The following is a 25474-nucleotide window of genomic DNA, read 5'->3' as shown; positions in this document are numbered from 1 at the left end:
GGAGCGCATTCAGGTAGCAGACAGCCAAGACAAGGAGAGGGGAAGCATGTGAAAGGGACAGCAAGTCTAGGTGAGATCATGTCTGGAACCAGAAGATGAAGCCGTTTATATTTAAATGGTTATGGCAAGACAGCACCCCCACATTACACCATCCCGTCTCATTCAAGTTCTTTGGGAGGAAGTAAACATTATGGAAGTGTTAATTGCTATTCAGGTTCAAATTTAAGTCTGCATTTGTACAGAGGAGTCTAGGAGGTGGCACATAGTCCTTGACACATTATCAGGTAAAGGCTTCCTAAATGACTGGTTGGGGCCACGGCCCCCGCCCCCCACGGCCCAGGCATAGGTCGCCGAGCGCTTCCAGGGGGCGGTCTAGTCCCGAAAGCTGTCGGGCGAGGGGCAGATCCTGCTGGCGGTGCCCTGAAGCCCGAGCTCCCGGGGACCGTGGCCGAGGGCGGCCGCCGCGGGGCACGGGCCTGCGGGCCACAGGGGCGGGGACCCCGCGGCTGCGGCTGCGGCTCAGCGCTTCCCGCGGGCTTCGGCCTCGGCCGCGCGGGTCCCGAGGGCCCGACAGGCCCCCTGCTGGGTGGCGGCGGCCCTGCAGCCCCCTGGACCGCGGCGGCGGCGACTGGCGGCCCGCGCGCTTCCCCGCGGCGCTTCGGTGCCCGTGTCCCGGCGGCCGGGGGGCGGCCGGGGGGCGGCCGGGGGGCGGCCGGGAGCCGTTCGGGCGCGCCCAGGGCCCCGGAGCCCGAGCAGCGCCCGCGGGCTGCGGGAGCCTCAGCCGCTCCGGCCCCTGGCACCTCCCGCAGCCCCCGGGGCACGCGGGCGGGGCGGGGCGGGGCGGGGCGGGACCCCTCGCAGGGCCCGCAGCCCCCGGCTCCCCGCGCGGCCTCTCCTGCCGCCGCCCCCACCCGCGCCCCCGCGCCGCGCGCAGCACCGCCCCGCGCCCCGCAGCGCCACCTAGGGGCCGGGCACCGCCTCTCCCGCCCGGGGCGCCCCCTCCCCCCCCCTCCCCCCTTCCCCCCCCCCTCCCTCCGCGCGCGTCGCCCCTCGCGCCTCCCCGAGGGCGGCCCGGGCCTGGGGCGGACGCGGGGCGGGCGGCCGCGGGGGAGCGCGCGATGGCAGCGACGGGCGTCCGCGGGCGGCGAGGCGGCGGCGGCGGCGGCGGCGGCGGCGGCGAGCGGCGCGAGGAGCCCCTGTGATTGGCACAGCCCGAGCCGGAGGAGGCGGCGCGGGGAGGGCGGAGGAGGAGGAGGGGGAGGGGGAGGAGGGGGAGGAGGGGGCGAGCGCGGCGGCGGCGGCGGCGGGGAGCGGTGCCTCCCACCTCTCCAGCCCCGGCAGCACGGGGGCGGCCGCCGCGGGCCCGGGGCGGGGACAGCGCGCAGCCTCGCCGCGCACACCCCCGCCCGGCAGCGGCCCCGGCTCCCGGGGCGAGCGGGAAGGCGGCGGCGGCGGCGGCGGCGGCGGCGGGGGAAGGATGCAGGGCAAGAAGCCGGGCGGCTCGTCGGGCGGCGGCCGGAGCGGCGAGCTGCAGGGGGACGAGGCGCAGAGGAACAAGAAGAAGAAAAAGAAGGTGTCCTGCTTCTCCAACATCAAGATCTTCCTGGTGTCCGAGTGCGCCCTGATGCTGGCGCAGGGCACGGTGGGCGCCTACCTGGTGAGTCCCGTGCCCAGCGCGCGGCGGGCCGGCGGCGAGGAGGGGGCGCGCGGGCCCGGGGCACCGGGCATGACCTCGGCCCGGCCCGGCCCGGCGCGGCGCGGCGCGGAGGTTGGCGAGCGGTGCAGCGGCGGCCGCCGGGGGAGCTGCCGGCCCGGGCTGCCGGGGAGCCGGGAGCGGGCGGGACCGCGGATGCCGGCAGCGGCTCGCGGGGCCGGCGGGGGCCGGGGTGCCCGGGGTGCCCGGGGTGCGCGGGGTGCGCGGGGTGCGCGGGGACGACAGGCGGCCGGCGGGTGGGCGTGAAGCGCTGCCTCTCCCCGCCGGGAGCGCGCGGCCGGAGGCTGGCTCCGGGGGCCCCCTGCTCGGGGAGGCAGGCGGCGCGGCTTTGAGGTGACCTGCACCTGGGAGGGAGAGCCGGTGAGCATCCTTCGTCCTCTGCTCTCCATCCCAGCCGCTGGAGAACACATCCATCATGCATCATTTTCTCCGAGCGCTTTCCCCACGCGCCGGTTCCGGGGGGGATTTAACAGCTTAGAGTGTGGCCCGACCCGAGCCAGGGCTGCAGGGGGATAGTCCCTCTCCGTGTCCCGATGGCCATCTTTCGGCGTCTGGGATAAAGTTACGTACAGTACCTGGAGAGCAGCTGCGACTTTGTGTAGTTCTGCGCCCCACGCTCAGACCTCGATGCCTCAGCGTGGTCTCTCGCCCTCAAGGGGGTTGCAGCATTTTGCACCGTGTGCATCTATGTCATTTGCCTTCCAAAAGGCCATATTAGTGCTCAAACGGCCCAGGGGTGCGTAACACATCAGAGGAAACAGCTTGTAGTGACTCAGCAACTGTTAAATACCTACTTTGTCGCTTTGTCCTGCCCTGCGCAGGTGGTCCTGACTTGAGTTCCAGGGAGTGCACTTCCAGACCCCAGGACAGCCCTGCCTACGCAGGAGGAGACCCCCCCCCCCCCCCACAGTGTATAGTGTTCAGCCTTCACTTGGTGATTGACCCACAACTGGAATCAAATGGCAGTGACTTTGTTAGTGAACAAGTTTGACGAAGGTAGAATTGGACAAGATTTTGCCTACTGGATAGCCGCATCCCCAGATAGATCCATGCTCTTCCTGCTGTACCTCGGATCCCTCCTTCCTGGCCTTGGGATACAGTTAATGGGAGCCAAACTGCTGAGACAGGGCACCATTCATAAATTGTCTCCAAAGACTCGGGGGCTTGCTGTCAGAGGGAACTACGGACAGGTTTGGTCTCTAGTGCGAGGTAAAGTCAGTTTTGTGGTTTCGAGAGAGGGTTGTTTGAGCCCAGCTCTCTGTTCCTGGGGTGACAAACTTACCGGGCTTCTGAAAATCAGATGCATTTCATTTGCTCCTTGTGAGATGAAAGTGTTTGAAATCCCTGTCTCTGTGCATCCTTGACTTGTGTGCTGCAGGTGAACCCTGTGGCCAAAAGCGTATTTTCTTTTCTGTTTGGATATACGTTTGCACTTTTCTCTATATTTACAGTACAGACAATACCTGCGGCCCTGGGGAGTTCTGACAGAGGGATGACTGTGTCTTGGTTGGGGGGGTGGTCAGTTTATCAGACCTTTCATGGAGAGAATTTGACTGTTAGGATATTAAAATAGGTATGTGCGTTACCAGGATGCAAATGCATGTTAACAAAATATTTGTGCGTCTGTATTGGGAGCATATGCAAAGTATGTACTACCTAACCTGGCCTGTGTTCGAGGAGGTAGTTAGTATATCAACAGTTGCCTTCAGTTGTTAGCCTGAAACCAGTTTTGTTCAGTAGAGTGCATTATTCATGTGTGGCGAACAGCAACAGAACTTTTTGCGCCACAAATTATAAAGGCATGGGCTTAGTTTTAGCTCACAATGATCTAAGGGTTTTAGAAAGGCATGAGGCTGGGTAGCCTAAGTTACATTATAAAGTTAAGAAGCAGAGGGCTGGTGGTGAGGGGGATATGTAGAGGCGGGGCTGGCATCAGGAGATAGGAAGTTGACTTTCATCCCAGAAGAGGCGAGTGGCAGGCAGTCCACCTGGTGAAGGCAGAAGGGGGGGGGGGGGGTTCCTGCTGGCACTTTCAGCCTGGGCTGATAGCCCGGTTCAGAGGGGTAGGGTAACCCGAGTCAACAGGTGACCAGCAGAGAGCAGATGGGGGCCCAGGAGAGGACAGGCCTAGGAAATTGAATTCATTTTGATTACTAGGAGTGGAGGCGTAATGGCTCCGAGCTCTGCCTTGCCCGGTTGCCCTGGACTTTCCATTGTCATCTGAACCTCATGAAAATAAATAGTTTGCTTGCCAGGCTTGACCGAATCAGCTCGCTATGGGTTTTGCTCTTCTGGGCCACTTGGGAGTTTTCTGTTCATCTGTTATTTTGGAAGTAGAATAAAAAGTTTGCTATTCTTTCAGCTGTATGAGGCTTCTTTATGGATAACCTGGGAATAAAACATTGTTAGGATGCAGGAAAAGCAAATTTCTCCTTGTTAATGCATCATGGCTTTCTTAAGAAACCGGAGAGCTTGCTTCTGTAGGTGATCACACACACGGGATCGGTGTGCAAAGTGTGTGTTATATATGATCTCTGCATTGGCAGTCAGCCTTTCCCTCTGATGAAGCATTTTCAGATACCTGAGGAAGGGCACACCTTGGGACACACAGCCAGCAATGCTTGCTTTGATGGATGGGGGGTGGTCGAAAGTTCTATACCAGGGATGTTATTTCCTATTTGATCCCAGTAGTCTATGCAGCTACCTTCTTATTTTGTCTTCCCAGATGCTTTTTTTTTTTTTTTTGTACATTTAGAGGCTTCATTTCATTTCTCCCTTTACTTTTTGAAAAGACAGATTCCCCGGTGTCTTCAATGACACTAGTGTATAGGCTTTTCAATGGCAGAACTGAAGCAGGAACTTGTCTGTGATTTGAGAAGTAACTTTGAAAAGCAGGACTTTGTGTATGTGTATGTGAGTGTATATGTACATGTGTGTGTATGTGTGTGTGTGTGTGTTTTCTCTCAAGAACCTGCACAGAGAGGAAACTCTAGGGAGACTTGTATATAAGACAAACACTAATTGTTATTCTGAGCAAGGAACCAGCTTTTTGCCTGGATGTGGGGTTCTCCCAGGGGGAGTGCAGAAGGCTATTGACCCTGACACTCAGACTCTGATCTGGGGAGATCAGGTAATCATCATGCAACCCCAGGGCAGCTGTGGATTCTGAAATCTCTTAACACTTTGCAAGTGTTTGAGCTGGATATCATGCTTCAGAAAAGCCAATAGTCACAGGGCTGTTCTAGTCACTTCAATGGCCTGACTGTCCATGAAATAAATAAATAAATAAATATATTTTTTAGCATGAACCATTAAGAGACCTGTCCAGTTTGATTGGTGTGGCTGCTGAGTAAAGAATACGCTTTTCCTTGACTTGGGTCTTTGCTTTGGGTGGCTCCAATCTGAACTGACCTACTTGCAAGGATGTGACATCTGCTCAAGTCTCAGGCCCTTTGGAGCAGGCATAGGTCTGTGGGAGTGCACGGAGAGCAAGGCATTTTGCGTGCACTTCATGGTGGTGTGTGGAGACCCACTGAGATGTTTCAGTCCATTCATGAGGACAGCCCTGGGTGTGGAGGTTCGCATATGTTCTCAAATTGCGGAGGACTGGGATAGATAAGGATGTATACAGGGAATGAAAGCCTCTGACACCTCTGGGCATCATGATTGGGGCTCCCATACAAGGGCATTTGAGTTTTTTCAGTATGAAAACTTGAGGCAGCAGGTGGGGTCTCCAGGGTGCAGAGCGCCGGCTGGGCCTGTGACCCCAGGGGTGGGCATTTCCCTATTGAGAGTTTTGTACACATTGAGTCTGAGGTTGTGATGATGAGATAATGAGCAGGATGACTGAGTGCATATCATAGAGCTGTATCTCATTGATGTCGGTAGCCCCTTTTAAAAAATTTTAGGCCTGGGGCACCTGGGTGGCTTAGTGGTTAAGCGTCTGCCTTTGGTTCAGGTCATGATCCTGGGGTCCTGGGATTGAGTCCTGCATCAGGCTCCCTGCAGGGAGCCTGCTTCTCCCTCTGCCTATGTCTCTGCCCCTCTCTCTATGTCTCTCATGAATAAATAAATAAAATCTTTAAAAAGGAAAAAAAAATTTAGGCCTGAGAACATTCTGTGGCTTGTGGTTACTGGTAAGGTGAAACTGCTGGCTTTATTCTTTTCCCCCTCCTAAAGAAGCATCGTTTTGAAGATGGGTTTTTGCGTCTCTTACCCAGAAGCAGACAGCTGAGAGACGTTTTTAAAGTCCTTGTCAAATTAGTATGATGACTAAGGCGACTGTATTTTACTTAAATTATTTTACACACTTATGGTTAGTCAAAGTGACACATTCCCTGCCATTTGCGTAATTACTGTATAGCCCCAGGTAGTAAGAAAGAAAATTACCCTGATTTTTTTTTTCTTGCTGTTTGGTTGCAAATGTTCAGCTAATAATTATTTAGGGGAAAAAGTGATTTCTGAAAATTCCTTCCAACCAGCTTTGTGTGCCCAGCTTAGTTTCCGTAGGGGTTTTCTCTTGTGTGTTTAACAATCAAAGAATCTGTTGTGAGGGGAGCAAGATGTCTTTCCTGAATTTTGTAACTCTCCTGTATTTCTATTTTAGATTCCTTATAAAGAGGATGACCCAGAGGTGCTCCCTTGTTAATCAGATGACCAGCATTTAAACTCCTCTCCTTACCTGCTGCTGTAATAGGTATAGCTCTGTATTAAGCTGGATAAGTTTCCACTGGCACAAAGGCAGTTGGAGCAAGAGGGTCTCAGGATTTCTCTTGCTCACCGAACACAAGCATCTAAGTACTACCTTTGCTCAGGAATGCGCTCACTTAATGGACTGGGGATGAGTAAGTATAATGCAGCAAAAAACCCCAAAGAGGATACAGCCACCTTGGATGAAGAAAAAGGCCTTGAATAAAGAAAAAAAATATCTGTAAATGTTACCACTTAATTGCAGACGTTGGTGTTCCTTTCAGAGTCTGTTCCAGGCCTCCTGCAGAGGCTGGGGGCAGTAGCAAGGAGTCCTGCTAAACTGATCCTGTTCCTTGGATTAAGGAGGGCTTCTTGAGGTGTCTGACAAGGAGGGTGGGGGCTGCCAGGTGGCTGGGCAGGCAGGTGTGTGGAAGGTGCTCACCCCTTGTTGGGGTAGAGAATAAAACTCTACCAGCAGTATTTCTACTTCTACTTGGCAAATACATTTAACTTGCACAGATTGAACTGCAACTCATCATTTAATTAATAACCACATTCCTCTGAAGTAGAGTCAAAGTACTTATCACTTGTACTCACTTATATTTTCTAATTGTACTGAGATTTATGTTAATATATGCATCATATATTTATGTATATACAAGTTCTTGGACGAGGCTACATACACCAGATATTGTGTGCTGTCCTTTCTGGAAGATGTTGAGGGACACTTCAGTGGCAATTTTGATTGTATGGCTTAAACACAGATTTAGAACTCCCCCGAAGACAAGGCATCTATATTCTGTTCCATCTCAGAAATGTTTTTGGTAATCTGAAGGCCAGAAAGATGGCATCCTTGTTCTTGTAATTTAGTTTTGGTTTCTGTTTCTTTATGTGTATCTATGACATTGGTAATAAAGAGGAAAAAAAGAGTGGAATCAACTGACTTTGGTTCATAGGAGAAATGAATGAGTATGGTTTGAGAAACTTGTATTTTATAAACACTTGTAACCTAAGTGTTTATGTGTTAATGTAACAGGCCGTATTGTTGAATGGCTAAAACTCCAAATTAAATGGTGAAAACTTCCAGATGGACACTGATAAGTACCTGTGGCAGCTGTGGCTCAATGGATGAGCTTCAGGAGACCTGCGACCCATGTTCTCCCCTTCTCAGTTCTGTTTTCTTAGGCTGATTACTTAAACTCTCTGTGCCTTGGTTTTTCATTTTAAAACTGGGATCCTAATAGTACCTAGCCTCATAACAATGCTGTGAGAATTCATGGAGTTGGTAACTTGTAAAGCACTTTGAATGCTAACTGGCACACAGTGCTTGATATATACTAGCTATTAATAATGACATGGTTATACATATTTACTGCAAACATTCAGTTTGTAGCCCCAACAAATGAGAAATAAAACCATTTCAATCAAGTTTTGATTTGGGTGTAGCAAATTGTACACTCAAGTAGTTCCCTATTCTGCATGAACATTTTGTCTGGGAGGTAAAAGGTTTTTAGTAGTAAAAAAAAAAAGTACCAGTTGCTAATTCCATTTATTCCCTTATTATAAATATAGCAATCCATTTTATCTTAAAGATGCTATAAAAATTACCAGTCATGTGGGCGAGGAGCTCACTATAGTAATGGTTATATTGAGCATTGATAGTCAGTGGGTACTTTGAGCTGGATGGAGCAGGGATGGTGTTCACACAGCTGGGAGGGGACAGGTGCCTTGGTGTCTCACTTTGGGAGGCCCTGTTATCTGTTGCTCTGCTCTGTGACCACAGGATGGGGAATACTTGACAGTCTTCTACATTGTACGCAGCTGAGGAGCAGTGAAAAGAGTTCTGGACTTGGAGTCAGAAGACCTGCAATTTGAACCTGGACCTGCAACTTACCAGTTCCTGGTGACTTGACTTACCTGCGCCCCAATATCCTCATCTGTCTTATAGGTGGCTGGGAGATTTAAATAAATGGATGCGTGATAGGGTGTTTCTCATAGAGTACAGGATTCAGTACTTGCTTTATCACTAGTGACATAACCCTACTCATTGACCTTGGCACAACAGAAGTCCTTCCCAGGGGCTCAGAGTTTGCTTCTTAAAAGGGAGATCTGGGCCCTCGTAGCTTGCTCTGCTTCTCTGGAAGAAGACTAGCCACTTCAAGGCAGCCTGGGGTGTCAGGAATCGGGATCAAGGGACATACGTTATGGACATAGGCTGCCCTCTGGGCAACCTTGTTTGAGATGATGCGGGGGGGGGGGGGGGGCTCAGGTGTCGTGCCACACCCACCGCCTCACCTTAATCCTCCTGTGGTACGAAGCGGGGTTCAGCAGGCACGATTGTGGGCGTGCTCCTCATCTTGATCCTTTTCGGTTTTTCAGAAGCTGAGGGAATGAGCTCTTGATAGAGTGTTGTATCTCATTCTCCTGGATCATTCACCTTCATTGATGATGATTGTGTAGGGGGCTATCTTTGCACAGAGCCACCCACTTTTCCTCCCCAGGTCTGACCTCTGTCCCTGGGAAGGATGAGGAAGGAGCCAGGCTCCTCTCAGTGAACCAAACTGCTGTGGCTATTAGGGGTGAGATCTTCGATTCATGTTTGAGTGCCACAGGCTTCCCCAGAGAGCATATGCTCTCTCTGAGCACCACTGCATCCACAAACCCTGGTGCCTTGGTGTCAACCTCACTGAGGAGGAGGCCTTTTCTGCTTCCCAAGGCCCTGGACCTTCTGTGGCCACAGCTGTTCAGTGGGCAAGCTCAGGGGGCTTTCTTCGTGGGCATTCCAGGGACCGTAGACAGAACGGAAACCTTCCACTGGGTGCAGGCGGCGTCTCTGCAGTTGGCTATTTCCAGCCTCTTTATTTCTGTTCTTTGTGGCTTTGAGCCGAAGCTTTCTGAAAAGGGAAGCCCTTCCTAACAGAGAGTTTAGCAGCTCAGTTTTTTTTTTTAAATTTTTTTATTTTTTTAATGGAAGTGATGATAACCAAGCCAGCTGTTTCCTGAAGTGACCAGGCATTCCCCTTTGAAAAGGGAATAGTTACTTCACCAAGACATAATAGCTGGTCATTAAAATTGTTTTGGACTTTGTACAAAAGTCTCATTTATGACTTCTGGTCAACACTTACTGAAAATATTTAAAAGCCAAAGGCAACATAAGTTGCTGCAAGCCATAGTTTTTGTATTGGGCTGGTGGGGGAGGGCTGGCTAGGGTAGATCCCACTCTTCCCCTCTACCTTCATGATTTGGTTCCTAAATAACCTGGCAGTATATTCCAATACTCTATTCTTCTGGGATGTCATATCCCGGTGGCATTTTAAGATACCTGGTCACAGAATGGAAGGGTATCAAACATAACAGGGATGTCCCTTTCCTTAGTGTTGGATTTTGTTAAAATCTTACCACAGGTGCTCTGTGAGTCCTGGAGGCAAGCTGTGGCCACAGCCCATCCAAGCTGGCAGGGGTGCAACTGCTGCATTCCTAGGGTTTGGTAGCACGTCCGAGTTACTGTGCAATAGAATGGGTCCATTCTTTGTGTCTCTCCATCCGTCCACACTCCCTTTGTGAGTTCTGTACGATGCACGGTAGCAGGTTCTCATTTGTCTGGCAAGTTGCCCTTTGGGACGGGTCTTCGGGTGATGAACCTGGCTGTCCAGGTGACCCTGGACATTTTTTGTTGATAGGTCTAAAGCCCTTTGTGGCTCTCACTTCCTGGCCACCCGAGCTCCCGGCTAGGCAGAGTTAGCAGAAAAAGGAAGGAATCTAGGGACGCCTGGGTGGCTCAGTGGTTGGGCCTCTGCCTTTGGCTCAGGGTGTCATCCTGGAATCTCGGGATAGAATCCCACATCAGGCTTTCTGCATGGAGCCTGCCTCTCCTCCCTCTGCCTGTGTCTCTGCCTCTCTCTCTGTGTCTCTTGTGAATAAATAAATAAAATCTTTAAAAAAAAAAAAAAAAGGAAGGAGCCAAGAGCAGGCTTTCAACAAATCGTCCTGGGGAATATAATAGAATATTAGGCAAACTCCTCCCTCAGTCCCTGCCCACACAACTACAGGAACTTAAGCAAGATAGAAATGATTATTTTTACCTCCATTCCTGCACTGGCAAGGTTGGTGTAGGGAGAATAGTGTCACGATGGTGCTTTTCAATTAAAGACTATTGTAAAATGTTCTTGGGAATGGCTATTGTCTCTCCCTCCCCCCCCCCCACCTCTGGAAAAGACTTATATAAAATAGGCACTGCTCCCTCTCTAATTGTTGGATTTGCTCCCCCATCCTGACATTGCCGCTTCCCCATCTTGGGCTGATTAGAATGAGAAATTACCACCTTGAATATCAGCAAGTCGAAATTGGAAAGCTGCCCTCTGATTATATAAGCTTTCAACCACTGTACCTGAAATCTCGTGTTTACCTTGCTGAGACTTCTCTTAATGAAGATAGGGATTTCTAAGCAGCATGGACCCATATGTTTTTTATTATGTAAGCTTCAATGATTGTGATGCAACCTGTAAAATAAAGAGTGGTGTTGATTAGTTCATCTCTCCGTTGGCTTTTTGGGTCAGAGAATTATTGGAAGTAGACTCACAGAACCACCTAGAGCTCTCCCCCTGGAACTTGACCGCCCGCTGCTTCACCACCAAGCACCTTCTCCCTGGGGGTGCACCGGTGTGCCCTGGGTCTGTGGTCATCGTGACTCTCAAGGTCGCAGAGGGCAGGTGCCCATGGAGGCTTGAGAGATGGCTTGTGCAGTTCAGCTGTGTGTCTGGGAACACAGCCACTGTGATCGTGTTGGGCCTCATGCTTTGGCCATTTCATTTCCCTAAGTGCTGCTGTGATGGCCTTTGGAATGTATTTTGTCTTGTTTTGCATAACGTGCTGGTGTCTTGCTGTGGCTCATCGTACTGTCCTCTTCTCAAAGCCATACATGTGTGAGGTGCACAGCACGGCACACCACATGGTCCATTCCAGATTTTCAGCCTCCTGAACTATAGACAGCAGCTTATTTTGTGGCCAGGGTGGGTGCTGGGAGAAAAGACTGAAAGGAGACTAGACCAGTTGAAACAGGTCTAGGAGAGCTTCAGATAGGCCTCTGCTGTCATTATGCAAAACATTGAGGGCAAGACTCACAATCTATTATGTGATTTATTATGTGGCATGTTGCGCTGCCTCCCCAGTGTGGTAAATACTATATCGGCTGGGAGGCTTCACATGCCAACAGTTTTTCAGCCAGCCAAAGGGAGGATATCTTTTGGAAACAAAAACCATAAATTAACACCTTCACTTTACCTTTGCCAATCCATGGAGATGCATATAAATTGAAAAGTCCCGTAAGCAGTTTCCTAGCTCTGCTGTTGGCGGTTGATGGGAGCAGGTGGGGAGGGCCTTCTTGCTGCACATGGGCTTAGAGTGGTGTGGGGAGCCAGTGGCACTTGGGCTAAAAGCACGTGCAGCTCTGTGAACCTTCTGAGATGCACAGGTGCAATGGGTTGTCTAATTGACATACCATCCCTGTGTCCCAAGGTTGGCCTTGGCTTGTGTTCTTAGGCCTCTTTAACAATAACATTGCCCAGGGGCACCTGGGTGGCTCAATCGGTTAAGTGTCTGCCTTGGGCTCAGGTCATGATCCCAGAATCATCGGATCAAGTCCTGCAGAGGGCTCCGTGGGGAGCCTACTTCTCCCTCTGCCTGCTGCTCCCCTGGCTTGTGCTCTTTCTCTGTCAAATAAATAAAATCTTTAAAAAACCCAAAACTTTGTCCAAACTCTGTCCCTGTTGCTTTCATCTTAGGCAAAATCAGGGCACAGGAGTAAGTACTTTCCCTAAATGTGTGATTCCGCCTTCCAGAGCTAGCCCACATTAACCAGCAGGGGTGAGCAGTAAGAAGAGTTTTATTTTTGGAGATAATGATTCTAAACACATATAAATAAAAATAATAGTTTGGTGAATACTGGGAAAAACCCAGTATTTTAAGACTTCTGTCTTTTAAAATATTCCTCCTTTTTTTTTTTTAAAATTTTAAAAAAAACCATTGAAATCTTTTTTTATTTATGATAGTCACACACACACACAGAGAGAGAGGCAGAGACACAGGCAGAGGGAGAAGCAGGCTCCATGCACCGGGAGCCCGACGTGGGATTCGATCCCGGGTCTCCAGGATCGCGCCCTGGGCCAAAGGCAGGCGCCAAACCGCTGCGCCACCCAGGGATCCCAAGCAGATTCTGTTTTCTAAAAGGCATCATACCTATTCCTAATTGGGTGAGCAGATAAAAATACAGATGTTTGTATTTCTCTTGTCTTCTGATACTTCAGATTTCACTGGGGAATCCTTTTGTCGCTTAAGGGCCAAGGCAGCAATTAATGCCTCAAGGGTTCCTGGCACCCAAGGCTGTCAGGGAGACTTCTGTGCGTGACAAGGGACACATTTTAGATCCCCCAAAAGGAAGCCGAGTGTTCTTGTGTTATGGCCTGTCACCTCTGTAACTGTTTTTCTCTTTGTGCCAGATGAGCCAAGCCCCAGTGGTCATGGTGGTCAGCTCAGCTCTGTTGCCTCCTGGTTGTTCATTAATTTTCTTCTTGCCTCCCTGTGCGGGCCCCTGACTCCATAGGGCTACGCTCCACCAACCCCAGCAGGATGTCACAGAGATCTGTGAGGCCACTGTGAGGGAGTGCTCCCTGGTCAAAATACTGGTCACTCCCCAGTAGGACTCTCATGCCCGGCTTCTGCACAGGCATTGTCGGTATCTGACTAACAGCTCCTTCCTTTGTTGGCTTCCCACAAGCCTCATTCAGGGGGTAATACAGCTGAGCTCTCCGTTAGGGCCCTCAGGCCAGAGAGACCTGGTCCCACCTTGGACCATGGGCTGCATGTTAATTCTAGCCCTCCTGGACCCTGTTGTATTTTATTTGGGAGTGGGGTCTTCAAATTCTGTTTAAACATTTTCCTCCTGTGGAGTTCAGAGGGTGGTAGGGGTACTGTTAGACATTTTCCTCTATCTCAGATGTTAGATTAAATTTTGATTATATCTTCTCCCTTAGATATAGAAAGGTGTGACACGAGGTACAAAGAAAGTGACTTTGACTGCTTATCCTCTGCTTGGAGGTGGACCTGGACTCAGGGGTAGAAAGGTGGATGATATGAATGTGTCTCCCAGTGTGTTTCTGAACAAAGAAATGGGGTGTATTGGTTCCCTGGGGTTCTGCTGAAACAAATGACCACAAACTAGTTTAGAATAACTAGGCTTAGAATAGCAGATTTATTTTCTGGTGGTCTTGGAGGCCAGGGGTCTGAAATCAAGGTGTCGGCAGAGCCAAGCTTCTTCTGCAATTCTGGGTAGAATGCTTTCTTGCTTCCTTATAGCTTTTGGTGGTGGCCCTTGATCTTTGATGATATTCCCTTAGGTAGTCTCTGCTCCCCTCCCCTATGTGACTCTGAGGTCAAATAGCATTTTCTTGCTGTGTCTTCTCTCTTCCTCTTAGAAGGACACCATTCATATTGGATTAGGGCCACCCCTAATGACCTCATCTTACCTTAACTACATCTGCTAAGGCCTTGTTGCAAATAGGGTCACATACCAGGAATTAGGACTTCAACACGGTCCTTTTTGGGGGAATCAATTCAACCTGTAATACCACAGGAGAAAAATATCAAGGGATCCATAAGCGGTCTAATAGTACAAAAAGGAAAGAAGAAAGAAAAAGAAAGAAAAAGACTCTTTGCTCATTTTAGGGTTTTGGGTTGGGTAGGAAGATTATGGGATGCTATTGGTTGGCGTATCATTTTTTTACAGAAATGCTACCCTATGACAGTCCTTGTTTCCTTTCTGAATAAGTAAGGGGATAACTCTGTTTCTGTCTGTGAGGTGGCGGGTAGGGTAGGCTGTGGGAGTGAGCCTGATTTGCATTAATGAATAGCTTTGAACAAACCCTTTCCTGATTCTGGGCATAGCTGAGTGTGGGGATTGGCCTGTCTGAGTACGGCATCTGATTAAGGGAAATGCATGTTAAAAAAAACCATCCTAGAAATACACGTGGGTGAGCATTATGTGTGTATATATTTAGAGTGTGTGTAGTACATCTCTCCCGCTCCCTACACCCGGGGCTCCTTAAAAGGAACCAGGCCCAGTGAAATGTCCAGCTGGCCCCGTCCCCTCCCTGAAGTCCTATCTGATTCTGTGAGACTGGAAGAGAATTTTATCACTGTGCCATCCATCCCAGGGCTGGTCAGACAGGTGTTCCATTAGGGCCAGACACCTGTATTCTGATCTGATTCATCTCCATGTATTTTTTTGGTGGCGGTGGGAGCTGTCTGATTCTCAGAGTTTCTCAGCGTTCGCTCCTTTTAAAAGGCTTCAGTTTAGTCTCTGCCAAACTAATTATCTTGGACAACTTCTTTAAGTGCTTGTGAGCAACATTGACTTCAGTAAGGCATGTTCTTGGCCCTCGCGGAGTTTATATATCCTGGTGGGAGGGATAGCATGTTTATATTTTTTTCACTAATGACTCATTCATTCGGGCCAGGCAGCAGCTCTAACCTCAGAGAGCCTTCCAGCTGGTCCAGCCGTATCCGCTTCTGCAGGACAATGAAGTCTCCACCATGGAAGCCACGTGTTGGGTCAAGATGTGAGGTGGTGTTGGAGATGGGCCTGTGGGTAGAAGAGGAGATTGTTTATGGTTGCACATGTAAAATAATTTTCTCAACCTTGGTCAGAGTAGATCCAAGGGAAATAAGATGTTAGGCTGAAGTGGCAAGAGTCTGCCTAGGAGAGCCTTTGCAGGTGGGATGGGAATAGCCTCAACGGAGAAGGGGCAGGCTAGGAAAACCGGGCCATAGCTACATACAGGAGCATGTCAGGACTAGCACCGGAGGCTCTTCAGCCAGCAGTGTGGGGGCTGTCGCACCTCCTTTGGCAAGGCTTATATCCCTTGCCCCTAGCTTTGAAGCAGTGCCCTAAAATGCTGCGAGAGGCCACTCTGCCAGCATATGGAAGGAAGCAGGGCATTCTCAGACTTAGCTAGAAGCAAGCATGGCCACATCGCATGACATAGCCAAGGGGCTGAAGGACAGCTGGTTGTCCCAGAACGCTGTGCTCACCGGGATGGGGGCAGGGGAGGAGGAGGGAGAGCTGTAGCATCCACACACAATGGCGCCTCTGTATCCAGCCTCTCTTTTGAGTTATCTTCAAATGAGATTTCTGCAAGATGAGCTAAAATTAGGAAAAGGTCCTATCGTATTTGACTTTTTTTTTTTTTGAACACTTTAGCTTGGCCTTGGATGTATCAGCTCTGGCTAACTTTAAAGCTGGTAACAGAACAAACTGTGTTCACACACAGGAAATGTCTCCAAACAAAAAGTGGGCGTGCAGTTTACAGTTTAAAAATTGGATGGAGGCCATTCAAAATTCCCCTCCTGTTCTCCTTGAGAAGGACTTGGCAAACTGCTGAGAGGGGGCATTCCTCCTTGGAGTAACCATGAGGGTCCAGAGAGAAGCCATCCTCTGAGCAGAGCCAAATGGCTACAGGGATGAGGGGTTCGGAGGCTGGTGGGGCTGCATGCCCTTCATCCTCACGTCCTATGCAGAGGGCACATGAAGTCTGGCCAGAATGCCTCTGGCCTATTGGCCCACACCTGTTGCCCACAGATGGCTGATCCCAACATAGGCTGAGACAGCTCAGGAACCCTGTGTGGCCTCATCACTTGGCTCTACCATTAATTTGAACTTCAAGTTTATGCTTGTGGCTTTTTTCTTAATATAGGGACTTTATTGTTTTACTTATTACATAAGGACTACATGTGTTGAAAATTTGGAAAATATAAATAAACACAGATACAATTAAAAAGAAGAAAGAAGCATTATCAATAATGCCAGAACCTGGAGGTATCCTCTCAAGATTTTTGGTGCCCATGCTTTCAATCTCTGGGTCTACCTGTGTTTCTTTGTGACTTTGAGGACAGAGTACAGGTGACCCTTGAACAGTGCAGGGGTTAGTGGCATCAACACCCACCTGCCTTCCTGCACCATCGAAAACCTGTGGGTGACTTTTGACTCCCTCAGAATGTAGCTACTAATAGCCTACTGTTGACTGGAAGCCTTACTGATAACAAGGTTGGTTAACATATATTTTGTATGTTATATGTTATTATATACTGTATTCTTACAATCAAGTAAGCTACAGGAAAGAAAAGGTTATTAAAATCATAAGGAGAGAAAATACATTTATAGTACTATTTGTACTTAATGGGAGAAGATCTGCATACAAGCGGACCTGTATAGTTCACATCTGCCCATTAATTTGGGCAAATGACTTTACTTCTCATTTGTATCTCTAAGATTGGCATGGTACTTATACCTACTTCACACTGATGAATGAGGTAATCCATTCAGAGTGCTTAGCCGTGCCTCTGCAGTATGTTACACTTGTTATGTATTATTCTATAATAAAATTAGATCACACTGCACATTCTATTTAAGAATATACTCTTTCCCCTAAACCATTGTGATTACTTTTCTGTAACATTAGATGCTCTTTGGTGTCATGGTTATAAAGAAAAATGACCCTACTGTTTCTGTAATATATACATGTTTCTGTAATATGATAAATATTTGTTATGAAGAATTTTATTTATTTATTTATTTTTAAAGATTTTATTTATTTAGTGAGCACATAAGTGGGGGGGGGAGCAGAGGGAGAGAGAATCTCAAGCCGACTCCCTGCTGAGCATGGAGTCTGATGCAGGGCTCAATCCCAGGACATGGAGATCATGACCTGAGCTGAAATCAAGAGTCAGATACTTAACCGACTAAGCTACCCAAGCACCCCCACCATGAAGAATTTTAAAAATGAAGAAAAGTTGAGATAAAAATATTTTAGGAAATTCTAAATCTTACCATTCAGATATAACATTTTGATGTTCGAGGGGTGATAATTAATTACCTTTCTATTCCCCCCCCCCCACCAATTAATAACCAGTTGTGTGGTAGACATGTTAGCCAGCCACAGGGATATGAAAATATCAGCTTAGATTTTGTATGGAGAAATTTGGAGTTTGAAATGCAAAACTCTGTTTGTGGCTAGATTCAGGCTTCTCACTACTTTGCTCCTGGTCAGAATGATAGGTTGACTCTGCAGGGATGAGAAAATATATAAATGTATTTTCTCTTCTTAAGCTCAGGTAAGATTACATCCTGCAGGACCACAGAATGCGTGCATCCTGAGGACTCTTTACAAAAGGGGAGGGAAAGGAAGAGGTTAGGGCAAGCCTGCTAGGCTTCCTTTCACAACTTTATTGATCAGATAAGTCTTGCTAGCCCTCTTTGGGGAGAACTGAATGAGGAAGTCAGAAGAGCAGATGGTTATTCTTTGTTTCTTCCAGAAAGTAGAGGTTCTCTAGTATGAATAGAGATACGGATTCTGAGAAGAGAAAAGAGTAACTCCCTCTTAGAACTATCATTAACAGTGTATCATTTCAGAGTTCGTTCTGTTCTTCCAAGGAAGATCAGCTGGCTGGCTAGATATACTTTGTAAAATATATGTACTTGAAATACAAAGTAGAAAATTTAACTTCTTCAGATTTAACAGAAGACTTAATTAAAATGTGGAAGAAATAACTGCCTTCTACCCTTGAATGTTGCCATAGAAGAGTCCAAGGCCAGCCTGCTTTGTCTTCCTTTATAGATTATGTGCTCCTAGGTAAGATGCTGGAGGAACTCCCTCTGGGTATCTTACTTAACCACAATGTATATTACTACTGCATGAGGTATGTTACATATTTGTGGCACTCCCTGTGTTTTTTCAGTGGACAGATTTAATTCTTTATTAGTGTCAGGAGAATTTTCTTATATTGTCTCTGACCTTTCTTGGTTCTTTTTGCAGTGAGTTCTCTGCTATAAGGACACCAGTTATCTGTATGTTGGATGGTCTTTGAACTCCATACTTGTGTTTTTTTTTTTGTTTTGTTTTGATTGCTTGGATCACTTGTTTTTATCCATATTCACTTTTTATTTTAGTTTTCCAGTAGTCAGTAAATTGATGTGAAGCCATCTTTCTTTAGTTCACTGTAGATTTTACTTTATTAATTTTTAACTTTTTATAATTTTTTTTTAATTTTTTTTATTTATTTATGATAGTCATACAGAGAGAAAGAGAGAGGCAGAGACACAGGCGGAGGGAGAAGCAGGCTCCATGTGCCGGGAGCCTGATGTGGGATTCGATCCCGGGTCTCCAGGATCGCGCCCTGGGCCAAAGGCAGGCGCCAAACCGCTGCGCCACCCAGGGATCCCAATTTTTAACTTTTTAATGTTTAAATAGTACCAATTTATTTCTTTCAGTCTACAATCTCTTTTTTCCCCTTCTTTGCTTTTTTTTTTTTTTTTTTTTTTTTGCTGTTGTTGTTAATGTTGCCTTTGAGTTCTCAATTTATTGTACTCCTATTCATATTCATATTAAGTTCTGTGGCTTAAAGATCTTTTGAGGGGATTCCTCTTCTTGGGTTCTGTTTTCCTTTAGACTGAATTCTTTGTTTTTGATACAGTGTTTCATTTGTCCTTTCTTCCAGGTTTCTGTGTTGGTAGAGACCAGACCTTTTTGTTTGCTTTTTTCTACTCTGTAGAAATACTGAGTGTGTCTAAGCAGATCTTTGGTATTCTGGGTGTGGGCGGATTGGTTGATTTGAAGCCTCTTTTTTGCCCCCTTAACCACTGAGTTAAAATTTGATGTCTGGCTTTTTTGTTTCTGTTCATGCTTTCCGCACCCTGAGGGCCTACAGAGCATCCTGGACTGGCTAAACTATAGCAGGTGGTGTGCACGGTGCTGACTAGATGTGGCTGGATGTTGGCTTGGTGGCTTTTACTTCTGGGATATTTTAAAGGTTATTTTAGGTGGGTTCAGTCTTATTATGTGGGAGTACACACTGCATGCCCTTGGGCAGTATTCTTTGGCCTCTGATCAGCCCCAAATTTAATTGTGTACTCCGAGAGCCTTTACTTCTTCCCAGCTGAAGTAATCAGCATCATGGTTCATGGCCTTGTTTTTATCCTTTTCTTCTTAGTGGATATTTTCACTATTCTCTGGTCAGAAAAGAGGAATATATTGATACTTACTCATGCTTTTCTCCAGATCTGGTGATATTAATGAAAACTCTCTGGTTATTTATTTAGTCACTAGTTCATCATCCTGAGGGCAGTGGATACAGGGTTTTGAGCCTTGCTATGCCATACCATTCTGTTCCAGAATCTTCCTTTACTTTCCCTGGCAGGCAGTATTTGAGTTTTATGACATTGAGATGTGTTCATTTTTTGTTTGTTTGTTTTCCTTTTATTTTGACTGGTGATTTTAAAAAATTTCTCCTTTTAATTTTTTTTTGGTCAGATTTTGTGCAGAAGTTTCTACCATTTTACTTGAGAAATACCTTGTATCACTTTAAAACTTTGCATAATATTATATTGTATCTCATTCCTATGTATCTGTCAATAGGTTGTTTACTGCTTTGTTTTGCCAACATAAATCCAGATTTCCTCATTATTTTTTTGTTTTGCTTTTTAGCATTGTAATATAGGTTGATGAGATTAGGGGTATGGTCACAGTTGTGGAGAGGGGACTGTTTTCTGAGGGTCTTTTGTGTGCCAGGGAGCATGTGAGTAGTCTTGTTTGATTCTCACAACAACCCTGTGAGGTAACTGCCATTATTTCTGCTTCTGCTTTACAGATAAGGAGATGAGGGCTCAGAGAAGTTGAATACCCTTGCTCAGAGTGACACCAGTAGTGTTTGATCTTTGGTCTCTCAGCTTTACCTTGCTTTGAAATCCCTTTCTTTTCCTCAAACCACACCTCCTTAAGAAATCACAGCCCACTGGAATACTTAAGCATGCTTGGTGTTTTGATATAATTTTAACATGTTACTACTTGTAAGAGAACACTGTTCTTTTTCTTTTTTTAAAACTGGTAGTGAATTTTGAACATGACTTCACTGGGGCTAGAGAACTGTGTTCTCCCTCTCTCTTTTCACTGTGAGTACAAAATTGCATTTGTAGGAGATATGAGCTCTGAAAATGAGTCTTTGTACATTCCATGCCATGTCTCAGGGCCCCTGCTCTGGGCATGTTGTTACCTGTGCACTCACCCCTCAACTGTGTTTCTTCCTCTGAACAGCCAGACACTCAAAAACAAGGGCCATTATGTAAGAATCCGGCCCTAACGGCCCCCACAAAATTACAGACTGCTCCATGCCAGTGTGAACAGACACTCTAATTAATGTTTACTTCTTCACCAAATGGTCATTTTATAAGACCTTAGTACAAAATCACATGTCCCGTATTCAAAAAGTATTCCGCAGGACCTGTGGACAGTAACATATTGATGTGTACCGAAAGACTCCTGATTGGGATGTCATTTATTTATTTTATTGTCAAAAATGAAAATACGATGCCTGTCTTATGTATGTGGAATGTATAATGAGTTTCAAAGTATTGTCATGGATTATGTCATTTCAGCTATATGGCAATCTAGGGAGATAGGTGGAGTATTTTTGACTGACTTATACTTTTAACTCTTTATTATAAGTTCTCAAACAAAGCAGAAAAATAGAAATTATAGTGCAGTGAATACCCATATACTTGCCAGTTAGGATTGAACAGTTGAACAATGTATTGAACAACACACACACACACACATATATATACACACATACAAATATATATACATATAATTTTTTTAACCACCTTAAAGGACATTATAGAAAGGACATGTCACACTTAACTACCTAAATACTTCATTATGATTCCACATACAGTATGATCATATCCTTATAAAACCACAGCCTTATTACCCCTCCCAAGAAGGTAACTATTCCCTCATTTGAACTAATATTCAGATCTCTCCAGATGTTCCCAAAATATCTTCATTGGCATTGCTATTGACTTCCATTGCTCCATACCTAGCTCAATCTCCAGAATGCTCCACCTATTTTTTAGGCAACCAAAAACCAAGGAAAGATCCTGCATTTCATTTGTTAGATGACTTTTAGTTTCTGTTTTTCTTTTTAAAATTTTTTTTATTGTAGCAAAATACACATAACATGAAACCTAGCATCTTTGACATTTTTTATAAGATTTATTTATTTATTTATTTATTTATTTATTTATTTGAGAGAGAGAGTGACGGGGAGAGGTAGAGGAAGAGGGAGACAAAATCTTAAGCAGACTGTGGTGAGCACGGAACCCAGGGTAGGGCTCAGTCTCACAACCCTGAGATCATGACCTGAGCTGAAACCAAGAGTTGTTTTTTTTTTTTTTAATTTTATTTATTTATGATAGGCACACAGTGAGAGAGAGAGAAGCAGAGACATAGGCAGAGGGAGAAGCAGGCTCCATGCACCGGGAGCCCGACGTGGGATTCGATCCCGGGTCTCCAGGATCGCGCCCCGGGCCAAAGGCAGGCGCCAAACCGCTGCACCACCCAGGGATCCCGAAACCAAGAGTTTGATGCTTAACCAACAGTGCCACCCAAGCATGTCAGCATTTTTAAGTGTACAGTTCACTGACATTAAGTACATTTATATTCTTGTGCCATCATCACCACCATCCATCTCCAGAACTCTTTCTGTCTTGAAGAACTGAAACTCCGTATCCATTAAACACTACCTCCATTCCCTTCTCCCTTCCAGTCTCTGGCAACCACCTACCTGCTGACTCTGTGAATTTGATCACTCTAGATGCCCCATGTAAATGGGATCGTACAGTGTTTGTTCTCTTGTGTCTGGCTTGTTTCATTTAGCATCACATCTTCAAAGTTCATGCGTGTTGTGGCCTGTACCACAATTACCTTCCTTTTTACAGCTGAGTAGTATTTTATTGTATGGAGGTACCACATTTTGCTTCATTCATCCGATGATGGTTGCTTCCACAATTTAGCTGTTGTGAAGTAATGCTGCTGTGAATGTGAGTGTACAATGTTCAGCCTCTTCTAATCTAGAATAGCTCTTCCCCCTTTTCCTACCATGTCCACTTTTTGAAGATGTCAGTCCAGTTGTCATTTGATAGAACATTCTATGGAATGTTCCTTGTTTTGAATTTATCTGATTACTCCTTGATGGTTTGATTGGAAGTTCACTTTTTTTCTTGACTGGATTTGTTTTGTTTGATTACATTGGAGAAATGCTAAGGGATTCCTTTAAATACTTCAGATTAGACATCTGGCTGATCCCCTGTTGGTGATGCTAAGGGTGACCACTGGGTTGATGTGGGTAGTGACTGCCAGACCTTTCCACGTGAAAGGGACATTCACTCCCTTGAAGTTGGCAAATGAATCTTTGTTGTTACTATCCTTTTAACAGATGAACCTATTGTTGAAATTCTGAGTAGATACCAACTTGCTCACCAATAATAATCATCACTCTTGTTTATTTAGTGTTTGCTGTGTGCCGGGCACCAATACAATACTTGACATACATTCTCTCGCTTAATCCTTCAGGATTGTCCCCATTTTGCAATTCAGTGTTGGGAACCTTACTTGCTCTTCTGTTATGAAGACACTTTTCAGACCCCTCCCCATCCTGCTTTTCTTTCCTTGTACTGCTTCCTACCTCTGATAGGTCATGGCCTTTCCCTGCCAGGCTAGCTGGTTTGATGTGGGCACTGTCTGTCTAGTTTATGTATCCACGGGGTGAGGACTTGGCTCTGGAGCCATGCTGCCTGAGTTCCAACTCTAGCTCTACCCATGATGCATGACACTGAGTTGGTTCCTCACCCTCTAGACTTCACTGTCCTCATCTGTAATTTGGGGATGATGTCTGCCTCAGAAGATTCTCATGAGTGTGTTTCCATATGTGGAAGGCTTAGTATGGTTCCTGCTACATAATACATCTCAGCCTCCTTGCTGTCACCCCTTCCATGGGTCCTTGAAGACAGTTCTTCAGGCTTTTTGCCTTGAGGGTTCTATTGTAATGACCTGTGACAAAATACACTGCCGATGGCTGAAAATCTGGAGGATATACAGAGTAGTGACGATAGTTCTAGAGTGGGGACCAGCAAATGACAGCCTGCAGGCCTGATCAGCCTTGTAGGCTGCTTTTGTACATCAAGTTTTATTCGAACACAGCCATGCTCGTTCATTTACAGATCATTGTTTACAGCCACTTTGGCACTACACCAGTAGAGTTGAGTAGTTGTAGCAGAGACCATATAGCCTGCAAAGCCTAAATAAAATACTTACTTTCTGGTTTCTTATAGAAAAAGCTTGCAGACCCCAGTTCTGGAATCTTAGAGTTCTGAGAGTTGTGGTCTCTGATTGGTGGGTCCTGGCTCCCTTGAGAAGATGCTGCTTTCTGGTGAATTCCTGCTGTCAGCTTTCACCCCCAGAGATGCCATGGTGTTCCCCATCTATCTAATCTTTTCTCCCAGAGCTGAAGGCTGACTCCTTCCTCCAGGCAGGCCCCTCCTGCTATCTTAGGCTGGCCACCTTTGTGCTCACAGATGTTCTTTGCTGGGGACCTGAAGGCCTCACATGGGAGGTTCCTATACTTGGGGTCTTGCCTCCTACCAGTCAGTCAGGTAGGCCTGCTGCTTGTATTTTGTATGGCATCCTCTAGATGACCTCCAGGGAGCTCCTTTGCGCAACCCCCCCCCCCCCCCCCCCCCCCCCGCCCTTGTGATTCTACTCTGTGATGGAGGGGGTAGTGCGGCCTTCCCTCTATTCATATTCCTGGCCCTCGAACACTGTAACAGCTAATTGTAGGTATTTTGCTTCTGCCAATATGTTTGGGGTCCTGCTGTTTGACCCAAATGGAACTGATTCAAGTCCACTGAATGAGAAACCTCATTTCCATCAGTTACTTCTGCATTTGGATGGCAACATACCACTTTCCCAAAGTCATTTTCTCTGGTGTGCAGCTTATATTACTTGATTTATTTTCTAGTCTTTAAGATAGTTTTTTATTGATCTGAGGCATTAAATTTAATTCCGATGTGGAAGCCTCCTTTCTCTTGTATTTTATATCGACTCCTTACCACGTAAATCATTTACTTAATGTTTTTAATTAATTTGGCGTGAAGCCTCTGGAAGCAATAATGGCATTTCTCCTTGTATATATTTTTAAATTTTGATAGCAAGTCCTCTTGTCTCCTGTTTCCCTTAAACAAAATTTAAGATGTTTGTATTCTGTGACATCTACTGTATTAATCAAGGCCATTGACTGAGTGTCTGTGATTTGCCGGGTCCTCTTCTAGGGGTTGGGGACAGAGCACTTATCAAAATGCACAGAAGGAGCTTTCCATGGCAATGGTTTCCTCAAAATCTTTGCAAATGACATCAGAGCAGTGGCTGAGATTCTTTAAGGAGCAAATGTGCGTAGCTGAATGTTGAAAGGTCCCTTCATGGGGCCAAGAAGGGGGAGGACATTGAAGCGGACCCCATAAAAAGGCAGGGTCATCTGCAGAGGGGGACATGTGCCCTGGGAAGATGAGGGGTAATAACTGAGGGGAGGCCTCCAGCTGAGGCAGGCAGGGGAAGAAGGAGGACCTTGCTGGGTAGAGGTTGCATTTAGGTCAGAGAAGGCCTGGAATTCTAGACTCAGTCTAGTAGGTAAGGAGGAGTCATTTTAGATTTTTTGCAAAAAAAAAAAGTGGTGGGACCTGTGGAAAGAGGTGTTTTAGGAAGAACAGAGCTCAGTGAGCCTCAGGGATTTGAGGCCCATAGTCTGGCCCAAGCCTGTAGCCAGAAGTTAGGAAGGAAGGGTGTAGCTGGGCCACCTCCCCATCCTCCATGCACAGGTTGGCAAGGCCACACAGAGACTGTCCTCCTGTCTCAGAGCTTTACTGAAACATAGAAAACTGTGGTGAGACAATGGGACAGCATCTAGCAGCCCAGAAATCAAACCATTGTCACGTGAGATATTTTTTTAAAGATTTTATTTATTTATTCATGAGAGACACACACAGAGAGAGAGAGGCAGAGACATAGGCAGAGGGAGAAGCAGGCTCCTCGTGGGGAGCTCGATGTAGTACTTGATCCCAGGACCCCAGGATCATGCCCCGAGCCGAAGGCAGACACTCAACCACTGAGCCACACAGGCATCCCTGTCACGTGA

The 25474-nt window shown here is 46.8% G+C and overlaps 1 protein-coding gene across 2 annotated transcripts in view; it reads left to right on the top strand.

Moving 5' to 3' along the window:
• The first annotated feature begins 1274 nt into the window (after positions 1-1274).
• SLCO3A1 (solute carrier organic anion transporter family member 3A1) overlaps positions 1275-25474 on the top strand; it is a 305050-nt gene continuing 280850 nt past the window's right edge. Inside the window, exon 1 of one of the 2 annotated variants that reach the window (XM_041751582.1) lies at positions 1275-1657. In XM_041751582.1, coding sequence (XP_041607516.1) covers positions 1478-1657 — 180 coding nt within the window. In that variant the 5' untranslated portion in view covers positions 1275-1477. The remainder of the gene's footprint in view (positions 1658-25474) is intronic. The other variant, XM_041751583.1, reaches the window with a different exon arrangement.

This window comes from Vulpes lagopus, chromosome 4, assembly GCF_018345385.1.
Source record: "Vulpes lagopus strain Blue_001 chromosome 4, ASM1834538v1, whole genome shotgun sequence".
In the NCBI taxonomy this organism is placed as follows: Eukaryota; Metazoa; Chordata; class Mammalia; order Carnivora; family Canidae; genus Vulpes; species Vulpes lagopus.
The sequence above is the reverse complement of the archived record's forward strand: the minus strand, read 5'-3'. Positions and strand labels throughout refer to the sequence as shown.